Here is a 27784-nt window from a genome sequence, read left to right as displayed (position 1 = left end):
ATCCTAAAGAGGGGTATGAAGATAGGGATGACTTTGGGGATGAGTGGAACTGAATTGCTCACACCTCTTCCCTCCCATTACCTTACAAAACACTCAGTCCAATCACTGAATCCTCCCCACATGCGGTTTAGCTCACCCTCGGAAGTTATCCACAATCGTTGTAGAGAACGGGAGATGCATATAAATTTTCTATACAGCCAACCATATCTGGCCATGTTGGAATCACCTGGTTGGACAGGCTTGAGTAGGGAAAATCGACAGGGGCATGGGGCATCAGCTATACCATGTTATGAAAACAGACCGCTTGTCAGAGTTGCTAGTAATATCATGAGAAAAACACGGTATTTTAGTCACCGCTTTAAACAGACAAAATACAGGAAGATGGGTCTAGATTCAATTCTCCAGGTCCAAACACAAAGCTAGATCTTAGTTACCAAAGAACACCAAGTAAATAAAATAGCCTGTCAAGCTTCATCTTTTAGCAAAATGGGAAAGTAAAATCCTTCCCTTCAGAGGAACAAATCTATGGAAAAGTTAAGAAGGGGCCTAAATTCCAACCTCTTATTTTCACAACACTTGTTATTTGAAGGCGCAGAAGGCCAAATCTTCACAAGGATTATCATCTAAATTTCCAAAACAGATGAGAAAGGAATTGCTCAGCAAAGAGACCAATAAAAGAAAAACCATGTCTTGACACTGCCTTTTTGGCAATCACAACGTAATTTTGAGTGATTTTTTCATCTTCTCCACCTCCAAGTAGACAGTAGAGTATGGCAGGAACTCTGAGAAATGGCTCCGGCTCAAGTCGTTGATTGCCACCGCGAGCTTGGGGATCTCCAGGATCTCATCATGAGACAAAGGCCGGACAAACCTAGCCGGGTTTCCAGCCCAAAGTTCACCAGTTGGAATCCTCCTACCAGGGGGAACCACCGACCCAGCCTCGAGTATCGAATGAGTCTCCACTAGTGAACCTTCCATAAGGACAGAGTGCTGGCCGATGATACACTCGAGCTCAATTGTGCAGGACCTTAAAAGGGTATAAGCACCGATTGTCACGAATCTCTCAATGTTTGTGTCAGCAGGAAGCCCTGCAGAGCAGTTACAAATACACATTAGTTTCAATGCGTGTGCATTGGGTATATATTGCAAAAATGATGTATTTCTGTAATTTTCCCTTCTCCATTTACTTGACAAGTTATTTATGATTTCCTTTATCTTCTAATTTTCTCGAAGTTTCGTTGGATAACACATCATCTATGTACCAAATATCCAGGACCAAGTTTTGAGACAATAATCATGGATGCTCACAATTACATTAAAATATGGAGCGGCCATGCAAAGCCAGATTTCCATGAAGGATGGGGAAACAACCCTCAGGATCAAAGACCTAGTCGCGCTGGCAAAGCCTGCCGTACTTACAGTCCCAGTCATGATGGTGTAAACCAATTGCATGAAAGAGCTAACACAGAGAAAACAACCACTATTAAATAAGAGACTGAAAGAAGAACATTAGCATCAGGAAAAGCTCAGGCTCTAAGTCCTATCTAAGTTGAACAGGTGCACTAGATAAATAAAGCCCCAGCTTCTGAATAAAAAAGGTTATGGTTCACCAATCCCCAATTCCTGGTCTAAATAAGCCCACTTAGTAAGAAAAATGTAGATTTTAACATGTCTATGAGCGTAAGAACTTAAAGAGAACCATAACTTTGGTTAACTCACAGAATATGACAGCACCGCTGGGAGGGGGAGCCAGAAGAACACAAAACAAGGGGAAGAATGCCTTGATTCCTTTTATGAGTTTCTCATGCACATGATGTTGATTACCTTTAGCATAAGAGAGCAGGTGGTGTGCCTCATCTTCGAAAATGAAACCCATGATATTGATGCGACAAACTGCTTGGTGACATCACATGATAACAAGAAAAAGAATATGTTCGAAAGAAACGTTTCTAATAAAGGTGACAAGCAACTCAACATTCAACCTCACCCTACAGGAATAACATCATAAATCACTACACAAATAATGCTGGTCGATGGACACAAAAGATAATGTTGCTCAGGTTCCATAAATACAACTAGTACATGCTATAATTAACTAGAATTTGCAAAACGAAACATAAACACAAGGGCTTAATGTGGGGACTGCAGACCATTTTGGAACTGGAAAATTTTCCTTTTGGGAGGCAAAGCATTACCCCATTGACAAAAAAAAAAAAAAGACAGAAAAAGAAAAAGAAAAAGAAAAAAAGAAGCATGGTCCTAATGAAGGATAAAAACAAGTATCACTGGACACCAGTGTTGTGAAAAGCGTTGAGGCGTAGCGAGGCGCTCCACCAAAATCTGAGGCGAGGTGTAAGCTTCGAGGCGTAAAGCGTAAGCCTCAAAAAAAAAAATTTAACTTAAAAAACTATAAAAAATATCTAAAATTATAAATAAATAAAAAATTCTTTATTGATGAAGCAACAACCAACAAGAAATAAAAAATCCCAAATAAATACTGAAAAAATATGAGATTAACATGTAAAAATAACATTAATGCAACAACTTGATCTATGTAAGTATCTAAGAAATAAAACATGAGCATTCATTAAATAAAAAATTAACATTAACAACGAAATGCATATTAGCATTAACAATATCATGTCATAATTAGAAAATGCATTTTAGCATTAACAACCAAATGTTAATATATATATATTAGAAAATGCATGTTTTCATTTTATCGGATCTGGGTATAGTTTTCTTATAAAAATCCAGTTAAAACTGAATCTTGATCTGATACCTACATTACTTAGTCGGATTCAGGTTTGGACCTACTCATTTTAACATAGGTCCAACAGATGAGTTGTGGAGCCTGATTCAAAGTTTTTTCCCTTGCATTAAGGGTCCGGGGGCTCCCCCACGACGCAGGTCCCACTGCATAAAAATTTTTTTGGGGGCTTATGTTTGAGACCCGGTGTCTTATGGATCAGACCCAATTTTTTACTAGCAACTTAGTTAAAACTGTGTAAAAAAAACCCTATTTTTTTGTCAAATGAGGGCTTTGACCTTCATTTGACTAAAAAATTCAAGGTGTGTACGCCTCGGCTTGAGGCGCGCCTCAAGGCGTATGAGGCGCACACCTCGGGGCTGTTGCGCTTTGTACATGCGCCTCAAGGCATAAAGCCCCTCGCCTTGAAGCGAGGCGTGCTTTTTGCGCCTTAAGGCGCATTTTTAATAACATTGCTGGACACCATGATATTTAGAAAGCAAGAACAATTTTGTCCCAAGTAGCAATATATTATTCAGCATGAACTAGAGCACAATACCAAAAGGAAAGAATATATAATGTTGTTAAGATTGTGCTTCTAATATATATATATATATATATATATATATATATATATATATATATATATATATATATATATATATATATATATATATATTGTTGAGAATAGGTGGTTTTAGGTTAAGTTCTCTTATATTAGAGGTTTTCTGAAATTTTATTCTAATAAGGACTTAGATGTAATTTTTCCTTTTTGCCTCTCTCTATTTAATATAGAGGGAATCCCTAATCAAAGTTAACGATATTGAGTTTTTCTGTGCAACCGTCTCTCTCTCTCTCTACACAGGTGGTTGCTCCTTTCTACATGGTATCAAAGCCCTCGATCTCGGGAGCATGATCACGAAGAGGACTGATCTTCACCAATGAAAAAAAAAATTCAGACTGCGTAAAAATCAGGTTTGTTGTTGCACTAGTGTGGGAGATCTGATAACAGATCTGGGATGTTACCCAGATCTGTCGTCAGATCTAAGGATGGATGTTACCTAGATCTGTCGTGATCTCCTGGAGCTGTAAACAGTTTTTTTAATCTGTTTTTTTTTCTCGTGGGAGTTTTTTTTTCCTGTCGTGATTTTCTGGAGATTGACGAGTTCCTGCTGGTGCATGCCTGCTGTGATTGACGTGCCGTGATTGACTAGTTCATGCTATTTGGGTCACGCAGCAGGCTTCCGTGCTGCTGCGTCGCAGCCGTGAGCTGTTGGTTGTTCCTGCTGTTTGGGTCACGCAGCAAGTTTTTGTGATACTGCGTGCCAGCCGAGATTGTCATGTTTTCTGTGCTGATTGCGGGACTACCGTGATTCTGGATTTTTTTGTTGTTGTTTGCTGCGTGTGATCGAGATATGATTGATCTATTTAATTGTCTTTTGAAGACTGATTGGCAGTTATGCTTTATATGTTTGGGGAACAGCAGTTGTCGTGTTCATCTGTGTTGCAACTGAATATTATTGTTCGTCGTGGTGTGTTTGGGTGCAGCAATGGTCGTGACTCCCTGCTGGGGTGAGTTGTGTTTCGTGTTGTGTTAGTTTCAGCTATCCATTTGTCGTGAAAGCAGCAGGAGTGATTACCTGCTGGTTGTGGACTGTTTTTTTTAGAAACAGCAGGGCTGATTCCTTACAGTGGTGGAAAATTCTACTTGAATACTTGCTGTTCTAGTGAGCAGTATGGCTGAAAATTCGAAATGTGATTCGAAAATGGAACAGATTGAGGAGTATAAGGCTTTTGCCAACCCCTTCTCGTATGGCTCTTCCGTTAGGTTGAATGAAACCAACTATGCCAGATGGTCCAAAACTTTTATGATGTCGGTATCTGGACATCGTCGAAAATACATTTTGTTGGAAGGCGAACCCACTGCGAAGTTGAGAAAATATGTTACTTGGGATGAAGATAATGACATAGTTATGTCATGGATCATGAATAGTGTCGAACCACATATTACAGATGGATTGATCTACTATAATACAGCCAAACTGATGTGGGACAATCTTCGTGATACATACTCACAAGAAACGAATGTAAGTCGTATCCTTCAAGTCGAACAGGAAATATATAATTTGCAACAGGGAGATCAGACATTGGCCCAGTACTATGCGTCTGTCAAAGCTGCGTTTGAAAGACTTAATGCTCACAGGCCTCTTTGTTGCTCGAAGCAAAAGGATCATCAAGAACAAACCATGGTTGCTCGTTTTCTTACAGGTCTTTCTTCAGATTTTTCTGTTGCAAAAGTTCAAATGTTGACTGGATCAGATGTTCCCACTCTTGCTGATGCTTACAATCGTCTGAGTAGACTTGCGATCTCTCTGCCACAGTCTCAGCCGGTAACTCAGTCATCTGCTCTTGTTGTCCCATCTAGTTATGGGCGTGGAAATATTCAGAATATCAGAGGACGAGGACGTGGACGTGGACGTGGACGTGGTATGGGAGGCAGAGGAAAGCTTCAATGTACATTCTGTGGAAAATCTGGACATTTAGAAGATCGTTGCTGGGATAAGCATGGTCGGCCAACATCTTCTTCATCAAAGTCATATACTCCTGAAGCAAATGTGACTACTCTCGAGGCAATAAATGTACAAAAGAATATCACTGAAAATGAAAGTAGTATCACCCTTAGTCGTGCAGAATATGATGAGCTGATAGCTCTTCGACCTTTGAGTTCCACTCCTCCTGTAGCTGGTGTTGCATATTCAACCGGCAATCATCTTCATCTGACTGATAGTAAGTGGGTTATTGACTCTGGTGCTTCCAGACATTTGTGTGAAAATTCACGTGTTTTTTCAGATCTAAAGGATATTAAGGCTCAGCTTGGAGTCTCCTTAGCCGATGGGAGCTCCTCCCCGGTTGTTGGTCAGGGAAATATTTCTATATCCTCCTCATTACAGTTGAAAAATGTTCTTCATGCTCCAAACTTTCCTCAAAGTTTACTCTCTGTTAGTTGCCTTATAAAAGAACAAAACTGTAGAGTAATATTTGATCCAATGGGTTGTCATTTTCAGGATTTGCTGACGGGGAAGAAGATTGGTGGAGGCTATGAAAAAAATGGAATTTTCTACCTACATCATCCAATGGGTACTGTTCACGCTGCAGTGGAACATTTATACAGTCCTGTTCAGTGGCATCGTCGTCTTGGTCATCCTTCATTGTCAAAACTTCGGTCGGTCTTTCCTCATATTCCTTCCAACACATCATTTCAGTGTGAAGCATGTCAGTTGGGCAAGCATCATCGAAGTTCGTTCCCTTCGAGTCAGAGTCAGTCTAGTAATAAAGTTTTTGAACTTCTTCATGCAGATGTATGGGGTCCTAGTAAGATTCCAACTAGGACTCAGTGTCGGTATTATCTTGTTATTGTTGATGATTTCTCTAAGTTGTCATGGGTATTTTTAATAAAAGAACGATCTGAAGTTCCAAACATTATCAAATCTCTAATTCTTGAAATAAAAACTCAGTTTGAATCTATTGTCAAGATTGTTCGCACTGATAATGCTCTCGAGTTTAAATCAAAATGTCTGTTTCAATTTTACCAAGATCATGGCATCCAACCCCAAACTTCCTGCGCCTATTCATCTCAACAAAATGGGGTAGCTGAGCGAAAACATCGACACCTCCTTGATGTTGCCAGGACCATTATGATTCAATCTGGGGTGATGCAATTACCACTGCTTGCTATTTGATCAATCGCATGCCTTCGTCTTCTGTGGGTGATCAAATTTCATTACATATCCTAAAACCTAATGCTCCACTTTTTCCTTTATCACCAAAAATATTTGGATGTGTTTGTTTTGTACACAAACTTGGCCCTGACCGTGATAAATTAGCCGCTCAAGCTACAAAATGCATATTTATCGGTTATCCAAAAAATCAAAAGGGCTATCGATGTTATGATCCTATTTCTCGCCGAGAGTATGTCAGTGCGGATGTATCTTTCCTGGAATCCTCTCCATATTACTCTATTTCCGGTTCCCCACTGCAGGTGGATCCAGCTGAGTCTTTTCCATTACCTATACCTCCTTTTCCTTTGGAATTTGTGCCCTCATTGCCGAACCAAACTTCATCCTCTTCCAGATTTAATAATCCACCATTGGTATATGTGCGTAGAACTCCACTTCTGTAAGAGCCTTCATCTTCTTCTTCTCCTGAGGTAAGTTCTACTGACAATTGTGATCTTCAGGATGATGATAACAGGCCTATTGCTCTACGAAAGGGGACAAGACAATGTACCTTATATCCCATATCTCATTTTGTCTCCCATGCCAGAATTGGACATCAGATGAAGTCTTTTATCTCAGCCTTATCTGCTGAAACTATTCCTCTGAACTATCAACAGGCAGAACTTGATACTCGCTGGAAGCTGGCTATGCAAGAAGAAATGACAGCTTTAGTATCTCAGCATACCTGGGATCTAGTTGATTCTCCAGCAGATGCTGACATTGTTGGATGTAAATGGGTATATACAATAAAATATAAATCTGATGGTTCTATTGAAAGGTACAAGGCCAGATTAGTCGCGAAAGGGAATACTCAGACATATGAAATTGACTTCTTTGAAACTTTTTCTCCTGTTGCACGGATGGGTACCATCTGTCTTGTTCTCTCAGTAGTTGTTCAGCATGGTTGGAGCTTGTGTCAATTAGATGTGAAAAATGCATTTCTATATGGGGATCTATCTGAGACCGTTTACATGCAACAACCTCCAGGATTCGAGGTTGAGGGGGAGTGTCAGAAGGTGTGCAGATTGAGAAAGGCGATTTATGGCTTGAAACAAAGTCCTCGTGCATGGTTTCAAAAGTTGTTTGAAGTGATGTCAAGCTTTGGCTTTAATAGATCAGCAACAGATCATACACTTTTTATAAAGAAAACTAGCTCTGGCATAGTTGTTATGGTGGTATATGTGGATGACTGTTAAAATGTATCATTCAACATTTGTAATATATATATATATTTTATATATATAAAGCATAATACATATTCATATATGGTATATATGCATATGTATTATCTTAATTATATATAAAATATATATTTTTCTATTTATATGCATAGGGGTAGTTTAGACATTTCACTATTTTACGCATATTCTATTGGGAATATGTTTGTAATTTTCCTTTTAAATTTATTTTTTATTTTTTATTTTTTCGTGGTTTGCGCAACCTTGGGTGGCTCCCCAAAGAGTCGTTGGGGAGCCCCCAACGGTCACAAATGTGACCGTTGGGGGCTCCCAACGACTCCTTTGGGAGCCCCCTAGGTGGCTCCTTTCTTGTATTATAAATAGGGGTCTCCCCCTTTGTATTTCTTACTTCTTGAGGGAGCTTATGCTCCATTGTAATGGGGTTTTTACCCCTTCTCCATTATTCTTCAATGATATGCAACTTATGACTTTATGTCATATTTTTCCCTTTTTATGGGTTGTATGTGTTAGCACATTATGTGCTTATGTTGTTTCCCTTTAATGGGTATATTTGCACTTCACGTGCATAGATATGGGTTCATTATTGAACCCAATGTATTTCAAGTCACTTTCTAACAATGACATCATTCTTACAGGAGATGATGTGAAAGCTATTGAAGCCACAAAGTCTCATCTTCAAAAACACTTTGTTACAAAAGACCTTGGTTCACTCAGGTATTTTCTGGGTATAGAAGTTGCTAGAAGCCGTGAAGGGATGGTTTTGTCTCAACGGAAGTATGTTCTTGACTTATTAAAGGAAACGGGCATGTTGGGAGCTAAACCAGCAAATATTCCCATGGACCATAAAGTTCAGTTGTTTGAAGAAGGGTCAAAACCAGTTGATAGCAAAAGCTATCGCTCCCTAGTAAGGAAGTTATTATACGTAACTGTGACCAAACCGGATATTGCTTTAGCAGTAAGCAAAGTTAGCCAGTTTATGGACAAACCAACTGATGTACACTGGAATGCAGCCATAATGATTCTCAGATATCTAAAATCCTCTCCTGGAAAGGGGTTATTGTTCAGGAAAGGTGGAACTCTGGAGATAGTAGCATATTCTGATGCTGACTATGCTGGATCTGTAGTAGATAGAAAGTCTACCACAGGATTCTGTGTGTTTTTGGGAGACAACTTGATTTCATGGAGAAGTAAGAAACAAAATGTGGTTTCCAGGTCGAGTGCAGAATCAGAATATCGGGCTATGGCCCAAACAGCTGCTGAATTGATATGGGTTCGCACTGTTCTTCATGATCTCCAGGTGAAGGTTTCCTCTCCAATGACCATGATGTGCGATAACAAAGCGGCAACATATATAGCAAACAATCATGTCTTTCATGAGAGAACAAAGCACATTGAGGTTGATTGCCACTATGTAAGAGATATGATTCAAGCTGGTCATATCACTACAAAATACCTAAAGTCAGAAGACCAAGTTGCAGATATGTTTACAAAGCCTCTTGCTAGGCCAAATTTCTCCAAATGTTGTGACAAGCTGAGCATGATTGATATTTATGCTCCAGCTTGAGGGGGAGTGTTGAGAATAGGTGGTTTTAGGTTAAGTTCTCTTATATTAGAGGTTTTCTGAAATTTTATTCTAATAAGGACTTAGATGTATTTTTTTCTTTTTGCCTCTCTCTATTTAATATAGAGAGAAGCCCTAATCAAAGTTAACGATATTGAGTTTTTCTGTGCAGCCGTCTCTCTCTCTCTCTCTACACAGGTGGCTGCTCCTTTCTACATATATATATATATATATATATATATATATTAATATATATGTATGTCGAGAAATACCCATCAGGGGTATTTCAGTCATTTTACCTTGTAATAGAAGTCAACCCATTAGGGGCTGACTGTACATTTTATTTCTTTTGTTTTTTTACATTTTGGTTTATGATGTCATTGATTGGGACAGCTCCAGCTCCAACTAGTTGTTGGAGAGTATCTCTTCCTCTTGTTATAAATGGGGGTTCACCCTTTGTATGTTCATTATGCTTTCTCAAGCATTGTTTAATACAAAAGCTAATATTTTTTACTTTCTTGGCCCTTGTGTGGGTGTGTGAAATGATTCACAAGTGGTTTTTTTGTGGATTGGTTGTGTTCTTGTAAGCCCATAAGAGGCGCGTGTTTGCTTTTGTTCGTATTTCATTACATGGTATCAGAGCATATGCTCTTGGGTTGTGATTCATTCAGAAAAGCCAAGAAGAGGATCGTGAAATTGATGGAGCATCAGTTCACGGGATCGTTAGGTCGGGAAACGCACCATCAAAGTTCTCTTCAACAAATTCTTGAATGGAGAATGAAAGAGAAATGGTCGTCTCCATTCCCATAAGACTCAATGATACTATGTGATGTGGGCATCCATGGTAAAATATAAAATATAAAAAAATGGTCTATGGGCTATGTCACATGGGTGCGGGTGCGGGTGCGACACGGGTGTTGCACAAGTTCAAAAATTTTAGACACGAGGACTCGGCTATAATATATATATATATATATATATATATATATATATATATATATATATATATCAATAAATTAATAATAAACATTACCAATGCCGACGCAGGGGGAGCCCCCTGCTGGAAAATATATTTGAGGCAGAGGAGCTCCCTGCCGGAAAATAAAATATGGCAGGGGCCTCCGCCCCCAGCCGGAAAGCAAGAACGAGGCGGGGGCGGAAAATAAACCGAGGGAGAGGGTGGAGTCCCCTACCATAACACATATCCGACGCAGGGAGAGCCCCTTGCCGAAAAATATATTTGAGGCAGGGGAACCCCCTGCCGCAAAATAAAATATGGCAGGGGCCTCCGCCCTCTGCCGCAAAACAAGAATGAGGCAGGGGGCGGTAAACTGAGGTAGGGGGCGGAGCCCCCTACCGGAACACAAATCCGACGCAGGAGGCAGCCCCCTGTCGAAAAACACGAACGAGGCAGAGGGAGCCCCCTGCCAGACGAAGAGGAAGAAGAACGGAAGAGGGAGGGCACACCTGAGATTGAGAGGACCGGTGGCTGGGGGAGAGGGTGGTTGGCGTCGCCTGTGGCTACGATCGCCTTTTGGGTCGCCGTCGAGACTAAAGAGGATGAGGATTGCCGGACGACTGGGGGAGAGGGAAGGATCGGCAGGGAGGGGTTTTTCGTAAGCCCCTCCCCCTGTCGTAAGCCCCTTTTAGGGTTTGATGCAGAACAGGATGGACCCAGGTCCATATAGCGTGAACATGGCAGGGAACCCGACCTGCACGATGGGATCGGGGATCGGACCCGAGTGGTGGATCCGAGCCAGATCCCGGTACCAAGACACAAGAATGAGGTACCCCTGCGTACCTACTCCATGCGAGCACAGACCCCGTATGTCGAAGCGCATCGATGGGATTGAAGATCGACTTGTGATCATCGAGTCGTCAGGAGATGCGCGCGCGGCTTCAATGATGAAAACAGGAGCAAACTTGGGTGACGACGCGGACAGTCGCTTATTTGCTACCACAGTTGAACCAGGTCAGCTGATCCATCTTGGTCGCGCCTACACTCCAAATTTGGTACCGTCTCCCACTGTGGAACCTGTCACGGTTACTAATCAGGTTGTCGGTGCAAGTCAGCCAAGTCACGGGGCTCTAGCCGTGTATCCCAGCGTGAGTTCTGGTGCACAGGCCTGACCTCGTGCCCCGGTGCCTGTGCTGCAGCTTGGGCCCGGGTCGCAAGGCCCCATCGTGACGCTAGGCCAGGTTGCTGGCACAGCAACGTCAGACAGGCCCATGACCCACTTCCCTGAGCCTACGCGTGGGGGCGTTACTGCAGCCCACCTGCGCGCAAAGGGTCACGGATCTATGTGGATGGCTCCGAACCTGAGAGGGTCCGGACCAAACTTTGTTACTACAGGACCCAGACCCGGGTCTCGGGGTCCACCCTTTGGGTCCTCGGGAGCGAGTCCGAGTTACGAACCCCCTTGCCCGACCTACCCAGTTGGGTTTGGTTCGCGGTTCGCCCCGAACCAGACCCAATCCATTATGTTTGAACCCCAAAATGGATCCAATGCTGACCCAAATTTGTATCGGACCTGAACGGAGCTCCAGTTTGAATTTGAGTCTGGTCAAAACCAGACCCATTTTGTTACGGATCAAGGATTGAGTTCAAACTAAGCCTTTTCACACCACAACTCGATCCATGGTCCTACTCATCCCATCCTGGGTCCGACGAGTAGCTTAGGACTAGACCTGATCCAGATCCAATCGGGTGAATCATCCCAATATTATACCAATCAAACCCAATACCCACACCAGACCCAATCCATTAACCCATCCCCGATCCAAAACCCACTATCATACCCGACCCAACACCACTATCCTAGCCCAACCCATAACCCAAACCCTTATTATCCCATTCCTACCCACCTAGAGCCTGAATCTCGACCAGCCCTTCCACCTATAGTAGGACCACCTGTCATACCGGTGCCCCAACGTCGACCGTAGATGGTTCTCTCACGGGCAAGCAAGACAGAGACAAATTCCTATGCAGATTCAGTAGGGACCGACGCGACCAGAGCGTCGACCACATGTCGTCGGAGTTCGTCAGCATCAGTTACCAGGAGAGCATTATCGTGGCGAAGGAGATAAGGTCGTGATGGATGATGACGCCTTCTGGAACGAGTACCCCGTAGGCATGGTGGAGGCCCGTCAGCAGAGAGCAACAGAGCACCCCTCCACATACGAGGTGAAGCTGGATCTTCCAGAGTTCACAGGTCGTTTCGATGCAGAACAGTTTTTCGACTGGTCTTATGTCGTCCAGTTCTTCTTCGACTACTACACTGTCGCTGAACATTGTCGTGTCTCACTAGCATCTACTCGGTTGAGAGGCCTATTGCAGACATGGTGGGTTGTGCTGCAGAGTTCGAGGGAGCGGCAGGGGATAGAGCGCGTACAGACATGGGAGGAGATGCAGTCCAAGTTCATGCCGTCAGACCACGCCGAGAGAGCCTACAAGGAGTACCTTACCTTGCGTCAAGGCACCCGAACTGTGGCGAAGTACACTGCGAAGTTCCATCATCTTTCCCAACGAGTGCATATCGAGGAGACCGTTCGCCAACAGGTCACGAGGTATATTTCTGGTCTATGTCATGTTATTTCTGATAACTTCAGTTGTGTCACAGTCGAGTCTTTAGATCAGGCAAGCAGTTATGCCATGAACATCGAGGCGAAGTTGAAAAAGAGGCAGGATTATCGAGTCTCCCGTAGTGACCAGTCCAGTCGACCCAAGTCGAGTTTCCCTACCAGGAGAGCGAGTTCCCCTAGGAAGGAAGACTCAAAGTCCACCCCTAGAGTCGACCCTAGCAAACCCGACCAGTCCAGACCCGCTTACCACACCAGATCCAAAGCCAAGCCCAGTGAGTCTACCATTCGTTGTTTCAGGTGTCAGGAGTTAGGTTATGTTGCGTCCAAGTGCCCCACCGTGAGCAAGAGCACCCATTTCGTCGAGGGTATTGTTGAGTCAGTGTTCGATAGCGAGAGCGAGGGTGAGTCGTTTGTTGAGGGAAACGACGAGAGGAAAGTCGTAGAGTTCGACGGCAATGTTGAAAATTTGTTGTTCATCTGTCATGTTTTGACCGCACCCCGAGAGTTGGCCTCGACAAAATGGTTGCGGAATAACATTTTTAGAACTCGGTGCAACTGTGAAGGGCACGCGTGTGATTTATCATTGATACTAGGGCGTGCAAGAATATGGTGTCCGAGAGCGTCGTGTCGACCTTGAACCTAAAAACGGAGAAACTGTCCCAACCTTATAAGATGGCATGGTTCAAAAAGGGGAACGAGGTCCCTATCACCCATCGTTGTCTAGTCCGGTTTTCCATGGGGAGCATTACCACGATGAGGTGTGGTGTGATGTAGCCTCCATGAATGCGTGTCACATCCTTTTGAGACGTCCCTGACAGTTTGACCGCAAGACCATTCATGATGGCCGTAGGAACACATACTCGTTCATATTTAAGCGTCATAAGATAGTCCTTCTCCCCATCAAGGAGACTGGGTTTCCCACGGTGGATAAGCCTGAGCGAGTTCCCCGGCTTGCAAGCCTATCCTACCAGTCTTTCTTGAGCCATTGTCGAGAGAATGGTTATTGTTATGCCCTGGTGGCTAAGTCGTCGACGAGTACGTCCTTGCCCCTTATTGAGGAGTTTCGCGACATTATGCCAGATGACCTCCCAGATGGCTTACCTTCCACGCAGGTGGTGCAGCTCGCTATTGATTTTGTTCTAGGGTCGAGTCTCCCTAACCTCCCCGCGTATCACATGAACTCATTCGAGCATGCCGAGTTGTTGAGGCAGGTTCAGGAGTTACTGCAAAAGAGCATTATTCGTGAGTGTGAGCCCTTGAGCAGTACCCGCCCTGCTCACCCCTAAGAAAGATGGGTCTGTGTGCATGTGTGTAGATAGTCGAGCGATCAATCGCATCACTATCAAATATTGTTTTCCCATCCCTTGGATGATATGTTTGACATGTTGGCTGGTGCTTCCATTTTCTCCAAAATCGATTTAAAAAGCGGGTATCACTAGATTCGTATCCGAGAGAGGGATGAGTGAAAGACGGCATTCAAGACACGTGATGGGTTGTATGAGTGGTTAGTCGTGCCATTTAGGTTATCTAATGCCCCAAGTACTTTCATGAATATGATGACCCAAGTGTTGCGTCCTTGTATAGGAAAGTTTGTCGTTGTATATTTTGATGATATTTTGATTTATAGCTTGTCTTTGTCTGATCATTTGAGTCACTTGCGTCATGTCTTAGAGATTTTAAGGAAAGAAAAATTATATGTCAATGCCAAAAAGTGTGAGTTTACGATATCTAGTGTCGTATTCTTAGGTTTTATTGTGTCATCTGATGGAGTTAAGGCAGATTCCACAAAAAAACTGCACGATCGTAGATTGGCCTACCCTAAAGACTATAGGAGAGATCTGTAGTTTCCACGGGTTAGCCACTTTTTACCGACGTTTTGTGAGAAACTTCAGCACCCTCATGGCCCCTATCACGGAGTGCCTAAAAGGTACTAGTTTTCATTGGCCGCCTGCTGCGAGAAAGGCCTTTACGATTATCAAAGAGAAAATGACTAGTGCCCCTGTCTTGGCCCTTCTTGATTTTAATGCAGTCTTTGAGGTTTAGTGTGATGCCTCTAAAGTGGGGATTGACACAGTCTTGAGTCAGAACCGCAAACTCGCTGCTTTCTTTAGCGATAAGCTGACTCAGTCCAGGTGCCAATATTTCACTTATGACGTTGAGTTTTATGTCGTGGTACAAGCCCTTCATTATTGGAGGCATTATCTTATTTATAAGGAGTTTGTCTTGTACACGGATCATGAGGCATTGAAGTATCTGAATAGTCAAAAGAAGTTGAGTACTTGTCATGCTAAGTGGGTCAGTTTCTTGCAAGAGTACACCTTCACGATTCGCCATCAATCTGGTACTCTAAACAAGGTGGTTGATGCTCTTAGCAGGAAGAACAGTCTTCTAATGACTATGTCAGTGCAGGTCATTGGGTTCGAACAGTGCAAGGAGTTGTACCCGACGGACCCTGATTTCCAGCAAGTCTGGGAAGGGTACCTCACATCTGATCGCACAATCAACCAGCGATTTAGTATACATAATGATTACCTCTTTCGCGGTAATAAGTTAAGTGTGCCTGCTTTCTCTTTTAGATTTCAGTTGATTTTCGAGTTACATGAAAGGGGACTAGCTGGGCATTTTGAACATGATAAGATGTTCCCTCTGTTAGATGAACACTACTTTTGGCCCAAAATGTGCAAAGATGTTGTCAAGTTTGTTCAGAGTTGTCGTGTGTGTCAAGTGTCCAAGGGTCGATGTCAGAATAGTGGATTGTATACTCTGTTACCCATCCCCGAGCGTCCCTGGAAGCATGTCCATGGATTTTATTGTGGGTCTCCCCAAAACCCCGCGTCGTTTTGATTCAATTTTAGTCGTTGTTGACCAGTTTTCAAAAATGGCTATTTTTGTCCTGTGTAAGCAAACCACTGACGCCTCGCTAGTAGCTTCCTATTACTTCAAGAACGTGGCCCGCTTTCGTGGTTTACCTCACACGATCACTTCAGATCGTGACATGCATGTTATGAGCCATTTTTTAAAATCGTTATGGGCCTTATTGAAGACCAAGCTTCAGTTCAGTAGTGCTTACCACCCTCAAACCGATGGCCAAACCAAAGTTGTCAACCGCACCTTAGGAAACCTGTTATAGAGTCTAGTAGGGGAGAATGTCAAAACTTCGAACCTAGTATTGCCTCAAGCCGAGTTCGCATATAACAGCTCCATCAACCGGTCCACAGGCAAGTCTCTTTTCCAAGTGGTTTATGGTCGGTCACCCACCCATGTAGTGGACTTAGCACCTATGTCCAGTCTTCTAAATCCAGCCCCAGACGCATTTGATGTCATTGAGTATATGCGTGATATCCACCGACAGGTTTGAGCCAAACTTGTTGAAAGTTACGAAGCCTACAAAGCTTTCGTAGACCAAGGTCATCAGAAAGTCCAGCTTCAAGTCGGTCAACTAGTATGGGTTTATTTGCGTCCTGAGCGATTTCCAGTGGGTACTTATGGCAAGTTGAGTCCTAAGAAGTATGGCCCTTTTAAGATTCTTTGGCAATTGGGTTTGAATGCCTACCTCTTTGAACTCCTCGAAGATTGGCACATTTCGCCTATCTTCAATGTGTCTGATCTATATGCTTATTGTGGAGACAACAAGTCGTCACAAACGACTTCTTCCAAACCAGGGAAGAATGATGCAGAACAGGATGGACCCAAGTCCATACAGCAACCATGGCAGGGAACCTGACCTGCACGATGGGATCGGACCCGAGTGGTGGATCTGAGCCAGATCCTGGTACTGACACACAAGAATGAGGTACCCCTGCATACCTACTCCAGGCGAGCACAGGCCCCGACATCCCAGATCCAGATCCAACAACAAACAGGCGTACAACAAACAGTAGTCCCGGGTCCAGGACAGAACCCGAGACCCGGACCCAATTGCACCCTTTAAATAATCCATCCTAGGATTGCGTGCAGGGAAGATTGGCATATTTATTTCACAGTTCCTCTTTGTTATTTTGGCTTCCAGCCACACGCCCTTGCTTTTGTTCGTTAATTCTTCTTCCTAGCCTATTACGTTTGTTAATCTTCTAGTTTGTTCTTTATTTGTTCCTCTGTTTGTAAGTACTGCCTATTGGTAGTCCTTTCTTTACCAGGCTTATAATAAAACTATTGCTCGGATCAATTGATCCGAGCCATTTCCTTGTTCCCACGATTGTTGGGTTAACGTGTGTTGCACAGATGTGCATTAGAGGAGTGCAGCCAGCGGCAAACCATTATCAAAACAGTCGATCTCCACCCTGCACCAACAGATCTTTGTTAGCATCATTAAGAGAAGGTTAGCCTTGGTTTTCTCCATTGCATCAGGGTTCGGCCCTGACGTCAATTTGAAATTCATTTTGGATCCAAGTCGGGTCTGGATCCGACCCGATTCCAAAATGAATTTTAAATATGGACATTTATAGACTCGATCAAAGTTGACCGAGTCTATAAAGTGGACGAACTCGACACAGGTGCGTTGACCGAGTCCGACACCTATTGACCGAGTCCGCCCCGTGTCCGCACCCATGTCGGGGTGTGTTGACGCTGGTGCGTCTGTTAAAATGTACCCATCTATTGTTGTAATTAGATATATTTTATATATATAAAAGATGATACATATACATATATGGTATATATGTATATGTATCCTCCTATTTATATATATTTTTTCATTTTGTTTAGCCGTAGGGGTATTTTAGTCTTTTCCTCTATTTTACGCACATTCACTTTATGAATGTGATTGTAATTTATTTTATTTTTCTTTTTCTTTTATTTTTTATTTCTTTTTTCTCAAGTACCAAAAGGTACCTTGGGGGGCCCACTCAAATAGACGTTGGGCCCCTTCCAACGGTCACATTTGTGACCGTTGGAGGGGCTCCAACGTCTATGTGTGGAGCCCCTCCAAGGCTCCTTTTTGTTGTTATAAATAGGGGCTCTCCCCTTTGTATTTCTTACTCCTTGTAGGAGCTTATGCTCCATTGTATAGGGTTTTTACCCTCTTCTTCCTTTTTCCTCAATAATATTCAACTTATGACTTTTCCTCAATAATATTCAACTTATGACTTTAAGTCATATTTACCCCTTTTATGGGTTTATGTATTAACACATGATGTGCTTGTGTTGTTCCATTGAGTGGGTATATTCGCACTTCGTGTGCATGTGTATGGGTTCATTATTGAACCTAATGTATTCAAAGTCACTTTCTAACAGCGTCGACCCCCTAGCCGAGTCTGTGTGACATAGTCTATGGGTTTGGTTGATGGCACCGAAAGAGAGCTTAAACTTATACTTACCAAGATAAAAAAATGAAAAGGAAATGACTCTTTAAAAAAAAGAAATGTCTAAGGCCGTTACCAAATATGAAAAAAATAGAAAGAATGGAGGATGGGTCATTCCAAGATAATTGGATGGCTCATTAATAATGTTGACATCAAAAAAGATATAGATTAGCAAAAATTGGTTTTGCTAATGATGCATGAAAGTATCTTAAAGATATATATAGTTTTAAGGATATAGCTCACATATGCAATGTGCAAAATAAGGTAAGAACTATGACCCAAAGAGAGATAAGCATTAGAGAATATTACAATGTCCTCTCTCTTTTTTAGGATAAATTGGCTCTTCTAGAGCCAAAGTGGCATTACCCCCAAGATGTAGAACTTCATGAAAAACAAATTAGAACAAAGCATTTCTACCAATTTATTAATGAGCTTAGACCCGAATTTAAAGGAACCAAATCGGTCCTTCTTCGTAGAGGAGGTGTACCTACCATAGTTGAAACCCTTGAAAAACTAACTATGAAGGAAAAATAGGTTGAAAAAACTATTTTGGAAGAAGTAATAAGAATGAAAGAAATTCCAATGATTATGGAAAAAGCCAAAACAACAAGAGGCGATTATGAATACAAGAAAAGTGACAAACTTATATGTTACCATTGCTACAAGTCGGGCCATATGAAGCCTTTTTGCCCTAAAAGAAGGAAAGTAAATCAAAGAAATGATAAGAAGGTGGTGTCGGTGGGACCATCTCTTGAAAGAAATGGTATAGATGACTCCAAATGCATCGGCTCATTATCCTTGGTACAACTCATGTCGGCACGAAAACCAATGTTCAAGAATCAAGTTTCTTCCTTCTCGAGCGTAACCATATCCACATGCATTGATCTCAGTAAGACTTCTTGGATTCTTGATTCTGGTGCTTCTTTTCATATGACTCCAAATGAGTCCACACTATCTGAATGTCATACTAACTTAAATGATTCTTATGTTTCAAATGCTGATTGAGCTTATTTAAAATCAAAGGTTTTGGGTTTTTTCAAAAACATCAATTTTTTTTTACCAAATATTATAGTATTAAAATTAAATTTAAATCCCTTATCTGTTTCCCAAATTGTGGATCATGGATGTAAAATCTTGTTTTCATCTAATGATTGTTTGATACAGGATCTTCAGTCCGGGAAAACGATTGGGCGAGGTCGCAAAAGAGGAGATTTATGTTATAGACAATCTTGAATTATCAAAAAATATTTTTTGCAATTTTGTGGAAAAGAAAGATATAGAAAATTGGCACAAGAGACTATGACAGCATAGTGCGTCAAAATTACATTTTTTTTCATTTCTTACAAGTTATAAAGAAAGAGATTTTGTTTGTAAATATTGCATCCTTGGTAAAATAAAATCTTTACCTTTTGGTCCTAGTCATTTTATATCAAAAAAATTTATTTGAGTTGGTACATTCAAATGTATGGGGACCGGCTCCGCTTATATCCAAAGGAAGAGTATCTTATTATGTTGTTTTTGTCGATGATTATAGTAGACACTCTTGGATATATTTTCTTAAACACAAATCCGAAGTATTTGATTGTTTCCAAAAAATTGATTGTTATACAAAGACTCAATTTAAAACTAATATTAAAATCTTTAGAACCGATTCCAAAGGAGAATTTATTTCAAAGGATTTCAAAAACTATCTTAACTTACATGAGATTATTTATAAAAAATCATGTCCCGATTACAAGAGACATATTGTTAAGACTACTAGAACACTTCTTATATCAAGAAATGTTCCAAAAAAATATTTTGGCCCGAAGTCACTCTTACGATGGTTTATTTGATAAATAGGATGCCTTAAAAAACTATTGAAAATATTTCTCCCATTGAAAAATTATTTAAAACATCTCCCGATTACAAGAGATTGAGAGTCTTTGGTTATAAATGCTTTGTCTATACTAAAAAAAATGACAAACCTTCCTAAAAAGTTATTCCTTATGTTTTTCTAGGCTATGCCGAAAATAAAAAAGGGCATAGATGTTATGAAATTAAAAGGAACAAGCTATATGTCTCAAGAAATGTCACTTTTCTTGAAAACGAAAATGAATTTGGTAAAGATAAAATCCAAGAGCATTGTAATTATTCATTTTTCTTTTTTACCTTGCCAATGAGCATGAGAGTTGTGATGACATTCATGATCTGCATGAGAGTGACAATGAGGACACTCATTATGCACATGGGAATGCGAACGAGGATCTTGATAATATAGACCAATCTCATAGTGAAATTCAAATCTATATTTGACATACTGAAGACCATCATCTATGTGCTTTATAAAGATATTCTTAAAATCAAGATATAGATTCCTCTAGTGTTAGAAGATCCATGAGAATTTCAAAAGCTCCTAGTAGATTTGTATCTTATGATTTCTTTGAACCCAAATATAAAGTATGTCTAATGTCTATACACTCATACGTAGAACCATTATCTTATCATAATGCTAAAAATCACCAAGAATAGATTAAGGCAATGAATGATGAATTAAAAGCTTTAGAAAAGGTAAAAACTTCATAAATTCAAACATTACCTAAAGGAAAGAAAACTATAGGATGTAGATGGGTCTAGAAGATTAAAACTAAAAGTAACGACACATTAGAAAGATATAAAGTCATACTAGTAGCCAAAGGATATAGTCAAAAATATAGAATAGACTATGATATCCAATTGCCCAGTCAAGAATATGGAATAGATTATGATGAGATGTTAGATCCAGTTGCTTGAATGATCACTATTAGAACTCTTATTTCTATAGCATCAATTAAAAAATAACCTATTTTTCAAATGGATGTGAAAAATGTTTTTTTGAATAAAAATCTCAATAAGTAAGTTTACATGGATTCCTCACCAAGATTAAGTTTATGTCACACAGACTCTTCTAACAGGGCACCGCACCCAAGTCGCACCCGCACCCAAGCGGGTGCGACACTTGGACACAACTTCCTTTGTGTTAGGTGAAGTCAACCACACTGAGGTCCATTTCTATCCAAAAGTAGATTCAGTTAACCCTAATCAAGACCATTTTTATCTATATTATATTTATAAATACATAAATGCACACAAATACACATAGTGTTAACTTAAAACTAATAAAAATTATATATATATATATATACATCCTCCCCGCACCCTTGCACCCAAGTTTTTTTTAAGTGCTGCATCGCCGCATCCGCACCCGTACCCGCATCTGCACCCGCACCTATGTGACATAGGATTAAGTTTAGCACATGAAAAATTATACAATTATGAAAAATGTTGTATGGCCTAAAGCAAGACCCTAAGGCTTGGTATGATCGATTCAGTAATGTGATGACACAACTTGGTTTTAAATCTTGTTATACTGACATTACATTGTTTGTTAAGTCTTCTAATGCAAGAATGATGATATTACTTCTATACGTTGATGATATAATTATCATAAGAGGTGATAAGTAAAGAGTAAGTCATATCAAAGATATGCTCAAAGCCAACTTTGATATGACAGATTTTGGTTTTCTACGATACTTTCTTGAAATAGAAGTGGCTTACTGACTTCGTGGTTACTTGTTATCACAGACTAAATATGCAATAGAGATCATCGAACAATTGGGACTCTTAGATGAAAAACGAGTTGATACTCCAAAGGTCATCAATGCAAAAATGAAGAAAGATGATAGAAAACCTCTGAAGGATCCAACTCCATATAGACAAATGATTGGAGCTTTATCTTATCTCTCTATTACTCGTCGTGATATTTCTCGTACTATTCATTATGTTAGTTAATTTCAGCATGCTCCCACTACAGTACATATGAGTACTGCAATGAGAATTATTAGATATATTAAAAATTCTATTAATTATAGGTTATTTCTTTCATCTTCCTGTTCGTTAGAAGTTATTGCATATTTTGATTCAAATTAGAGAGGGGATGTAAATGAATAGACGTTCAACCACTGGTTCTTGTGTTTTTGTAGGTGATTCTCTAATTTCATGGAGATGCAAGAAGCAGCAGAAGGTGTCTCTCTTTTCCATTGAAGCAAGGTATCGTGTCATGACGACAACTACTTCTGAATTAGTATGGTTGAGATAATTGTTAGAGAACTTGGGAGTTCACGTTGCAGAACCCTCAAAATTATGTTGTGACAACAAGAGCGCAGTATACATTGTAAGCAATCATACATTTCCATGAAAAGACCAAACACATTGAAATAGAGTGCCACTACGTTCGTGAGGAATTTCATAAGAAGAGCATCATGTTGCTATTGTTAAAATATTATGTCTCTTTTAACTGTAAACTGAAATACCCATCAGGGGTATTTCAGTCTTTTTACTCAATAGGTGTCAGCCACCCTAATGGGCACATTTTTACTTTTTCTTTTTTTATTTACTTTTGCCTTTTACACCTTTTTCTTTTTACACTTTTTCTTTTTGACTGTTGTGAAAGGGACAGCTCCATATACCTGTTGGAGCTGCCCCAACCGTCACAAATGTGACCGTTGGGTGCAGCTCCAACAGTGATATTGAGTTGCACCCTGTGGCTTCTTTTTGCATTATAAATAGGCCTTAGTGGCCCTTGTAAACATATCTTTTTTTGTGAGAGCATATGCAATATCAATGCTTTTGTAAAGCCCCTCTTGGGAACTTATGAATTGAAGTTCATTTTGTTTCATGCTTTTGTGCATGTGTATCCGTGCAATTGTGAGTGTTCTCCTTTGTGCCTTTGTGCACTCTTTGTATTTCTTGTATTGTGGTGTTACACACAATCTCTTTTTGTAGAGATTTTCACAGCTATATGTACCATCAGAATATCAACCGACAGACTTCTTTACTAAAGTGCTCCCATCACCCATATTTCACTTCCTACTTGACAAACTCTCCGTTATGACACTGTGAGTTTGAGGGAGGGTATTAAGAATATATATATATATATATATATATATATATATGTGTGTGTGTGTGTGTGTGTATATGTGTGTATTAATATATATGTATGTCCATATGTATGTAAACCGAAATACCCATCAAGAGTATTTCGGTCATTTTACCTTGTAATAGAAGTCAACCCATTAGGGGCTGACTGTACATTTTATTTCTTTTGTTTTTTTACTCTTTGGTTTATGATGTCATTGATTGGGACAGCTCCAAGTAGCTGTTGGAACTGCTCCCAACGGTCACAAGCAGCGCAACAACTAGTTGGGCTGCTCCCTATCTCTTTCTCTTGTTATAAATGGGGGTTCACCCCTTGTATGTTCATTATGCTTTCTCAAGCATTGTTTAATACAAAAGCTATTGTTTTTTACTTTCTTGGCCCTTGTGTGGGTGTGTGGATTGATTCACAAGTGGTTCTTTTGTAGATTGGTTGTTTTCTTGTAAGCTCATAAGAGGCGCGTGTTTGCTTTTGTTCGTATTTCATTACAAATGCATCTTATCTACTTTGAGACATAAAGAATAAAAATAAATCGATCAAAATCAATTTATACTAAATAAAGAACCCAAGAAACTTGTATTGCATGGGGCATGAAAACATTAAGGAGACATGCTTGAACATGTAAAATATTAAAACAGACTATCTCACACAACAAGATCAGAGTAAAAGGAATGGCATGCTGTAAAAGGAGAAACTACACAATAAGTGTGGCCTTGTCTCGTCAAATAGTGCCTTGAAATTAACACTGTAAGTAAGATTATCAATAAACTTAATGTGAATCAACCTAATAAATAGAAATCAGATACATAAATCATTTTGTAATGAAATAAAAACTAAAATAATTAAATAATAAAATTGTACTGTAGCAGGAACCAACATTTCCTAATATTTTAATGTCATTCAATGAAAAATGATGTAAGCTACTTGTGAACTCCCCATAGTAGCATCCGTACATGGAAAATGTGTGATTTCCACCAGTTTGGTGTTGTTCCCTTTTGTTGCTTTGAAGGTTTCATGCACTATGATGGTGTAATTCTTTTCAACTAATAAGACATAACAGATACTAAATAATTTATTATTATGTTGTTTACTTGTTATCATACATAATGTTGTTATCGTGTTAAAGAGCTCTCGTTTCCATCTTCTCCATCGGGTGCCACTTTTCCCAAAAGAAGACAAACTCCTGGATCCAAAATGCAATGTAATGCCAAGGCCATTTCCTCCTGCACCACTTCTTGCTTTTCCTTATTGCTATGACAATTGTGGCACAGAAAGTAGGAAGAGAACAAAATAAAATTGTATTTTATGATTAGTCCTATAATGGAGAGATCCCATCATTAGGGTATCCTCATTCAACCATGATACCAAGGTGCAATTCCTAGCATCCTGTTGGTTGCATGCATAGAGAAATCCTTCCGATGTGAGTGTGGATACATGGGTAGTTTTTGAAATACAATCTTAATTTTGAGTGATTTTAGAAAATACATTTAAATTTTCAAATGTTCCAAAATCACCCAAAATTCCCAGAAAATTGTAAAAAAGATGACTCACCTTAGAAATTCCATTGCCAAATTTTGGCTTCTTATCAGAATTGCTCCAGGATCTGACCATCAGTTAATAACAAATTCCATTATAACAACTCTAGTTGCTGCCGACTCAACCCAATTAACATAAAAAAGTTAAAAGTGCACTCAGTATGTTGAAAAATACCTTATCATTCAAATAAACCTTGCTATGATCTCAACAGTAAACCTAAAGAAAGCAAGCGTGGTTGTTTTGATTACCATCATGACACTTGGTGTTTTAGAATCACTAAAAGTTTGGTGGCACGTCGAATCTCCAAACAGAAGATTCTCTTAAGGCGTGTCGAACTGCCCTGGAGATCCTTGGATCTCTTGGCTGAAGGAGGGATCTGGAGTGGGGCCCACACCATCTGACCCTCAAGCAAACTAGAGATCTCATATCTGATGATTTGAGATACCTAAAACAACACAAATCTGAGGTTTTCCGATTTGAAGTGTTCAGACCAGAAAACTAATAATATGAGTTCCTAGGATTTCATATCCATTATCTTGTATGTGATCCGAGATTTAATGCAATTCAAACACACCCTTACTGAAAGTTCATGGTCCCCCAAAGCCATTTTGAAGATACTCATGCCACGAGCTATGTTACACGAACACTCCATTTTGGCTGTCGTTCCATATCCCCTTATATACTAGTCATATTGAAAACTTCATAAAAATGACTGTATCCCCGTATCTGCAGCCGTATCCATGTGACATAGGCCACAAGACAACCAGAGAATAAGAAAAAGATAGAGCAACATTTTAACACCATAAAGCAATTTTTATTTTAACTAGGCATAGAGCTACAAGATTAAAAACTCTGTTATATTGATACTGATGCTTTACCAATGTGATGTTCAACATACTGCTAGAAATGTGTAAACAACAATAAATGTTATTACTGTTTTTTTTTTAGATCTACATGCATTAATAATATATCAATAACACAAAAAATTCCCGCTTTCAGTTTACATAATTTTTAACAATTCTATGCTGCTTCTTTTGAGACTTGGTCACTTTTAGGCCTTGCCATTATTTTTTCCTTTTTTTAACATATGAGAAAAGAAACCAAAATTTGAATTTTAAGCCAGTCTGCCAGCTTATTTTCATCATAGAGTTGATAAAATAAGGATCAAACAATCATGTTAGAATGGGAAAGCAAGCAAGACTTCATTATTGAGTGGAACTACAACATAGAAAATGCAAACCCAAAAGTGCAATTTTCAGTACACATTGTAATAAACAAGGGATCAGCAGAAAAATTCCAGATGGATAGGACAGGAAATTCAAAAGGAAGCTTACAAAATTGAAATATACTAAAGGAACTAGCAATTTCGAACAGTTAAGTGAAACACCATACAGCTCCAGAAAAGAAACCCTTCACTTGTAGTCATCTAATTTGGACATATCGTGAAACTTGAAACATGTATATCATTGCGAAACTCAAGAGAGGTTTGATCGACTCATTCTTCTAAGATTAGCTGAGCCTTATGGACCTCATCATATTCTATACGCATAACGGCATAAGAGTGACACTTGAAACAATGTGATAAGAGGTGAATCAAGGAAGCATCGGTTAAATTTTAAGTATGCCCTTCTCAATGAAGAAGCCCTAGAAGAGCACAAAGACCGATAAACCCTAGAAACTTTCACTAAACCCTAGCTTTTGTTCCCAAAAAAGAAAATATCCCAAATTTAGCATGCTCAATCAGAGAATCACAAGAACGGAAATAGCCAAACCCAATAACAACAACGCATCACATTTCCACTAAACCCTAGATTTGGTCTAAATCCCCAAAATAAACACGAAATTCCTCCATTAAAAACAAAAAAAAAAGAAACCTAGAGTTAACACGATCAGAGTAACAAACAGAACAGAAACAAAGCAAAACCAACCTCAATCTCTATTGTATTTCCACTAATTTCCAGCTCCCGTCCAAACACAACTCATCAAATCAAAACGAGAAAAACCGAAAAAGGAAAAACTAATTCGGCATGTTCAAAGCAAAAACCAAGAACACGGGAAACAAACCAGCCTCGTTTGAACAAACGAAGCACCTAAAATTCCTGGATCTCTCCGTAATTCGATCGAAGAACACTTTCAACTAAATCAAAACAATCCAACGCGATCGAGAAAAACCTAAATTCGATTCCACCACGAAAAAAGCCGAAGCCCTAAAACGAAGGGAACGGGAGAGAACAGACCCGTAGGCGAGGACCAAGCGGCATGGAGGACGCAGCGCTCCTGGACGTTGGAGCAGAAGCCGACGGTGATCTTGTTGAGGTCGCCGCGGAGGACGGAGCCGGACCAGACGGAGGCGCCGTCCTGGACGGCGACCTGCCCGGCCAGAAGCACGTTGGGGGCGACGTACGCGTCCACGGCCACCTTCGGAACCCACTGCCCCAGCGGGATCACCTGCCTCTGCCCTCTGTAATCCCATTTTACGTGGCCGCCCGCTTGCCCTCCGGAGACGGTCGAGAAGTGGTGGAGGACTGGCGGGCTCTCCGCCGCCGCCCTCAGGGCGTTTCTCGACAGCCGGAGCAGCTTCGCCATTTCTTCTCGCAGACAACAGAAACAAGCAGAGAGGGCCGGCTCATGCTCCCTTTTACGGTTTTACCCCTTCCTGCGTGAGAGTTCGAGTAGGCCGAAAATATTATCGCGATTACCGTTTGAGTTTATAAATCAAGTCCTAACCATTTATCTCACACGCAGAAGAGCGTTGCCAATAGCTTAGGGGTGTCAACGGTCGGGTTTGGTTCGGACACAGGTAAACCAGACTTGGACCAGATTTCGGGTATGGTTTCGGGTCAGGATCCGGGTTTAATCAGGTCTAAAAATCATATCTGGACCCGATAAGAACTACATGAACCAAACCGGGTAAAACCATATTTTTTATCATTTTTATATTAAAAAATTGTGGGTCTTAATCGAAACTCAGGTCGAGTCCGAGTCTAATATAAAATTTCACAAACTATACCTGGATCCATGTATTAATCTGACTTTCAGTACAGACCTGGGTGTTAATCGGGTTTCTTATTTATTACCATACGCAGACCCTATAAAGTTTGGTTCTGATCCGGTCCAGGTAAACCAG

The 27784-nt window shown here is 40.5% G+C and overlaps 1 protein-coding gene across 1 annotated transcript; it reads right to left on the bottom strand.

Moving 5' to 3' along the window:
- Window positions 1–404: 404 nt before the first annotated feature.
- On the bottom strand, window positions 405–27271 carry LOC149840504 (gamma carbonic anhydrase-like 1, mitochondrial). Its single transcript, XM_090003187.1, has 2 exons — window positions 26895–27271; window positions 405–1088 (listed from the first exon to the last, which is right to left on the bottom strand). Exons 1-2 carry the CDS (start codon window positions 27241–27243, stop codon window positions 712–714), a joined length of 726 nt encoding a protein of 241 aa, XP_089859313.1. The 5' UTR covers window positions 27244–27271; the 3' UTR covers window positions 405–711.
- Window positions 27272–27784: the final 513 nt, after the last annotated feature.

The sequence above is a fragment of the Nuphar pumila genome, chromosome 4 (genome assembly GCF_984573655.1).
Source record: "Nuphar pumila chromosome 4, dmNupPumi1.hap1.1, whole genome shotgun sequence".
In the NCBI taxonomy this organism is placed as follows: Eukaryota; Viridiplantae; Streptophyta; class Magnoliopsida; order Nymphaeales; family Nymphaeaceae; genus Nuphar; species Nuphar pumila.
Note: the sequence above shows the minus strand (reverse complement) of the source record. Positions and strands in the feature narration are given on the sequence as shown.

What these genes read in the sequence shown, in the direction of transcription:
- LOC149840504 (XM_090003187.1), bottom strand. Translation starts at nt 27,243, where the DNA reads ATGGCGAAGCTGCTCCGGCTGTCGAGAAACGCCCTGAGGGCGGCGGCG. An exon ending in CGCTTGGTCCTCGCCTACGG is followed by an intron (nt 1,089 to 26,894) that starts GTCTGTTCTCTC and finishes ACTGCTCTGCAG; the next exon opens with GGCTTCCTGCTGACACAAAC.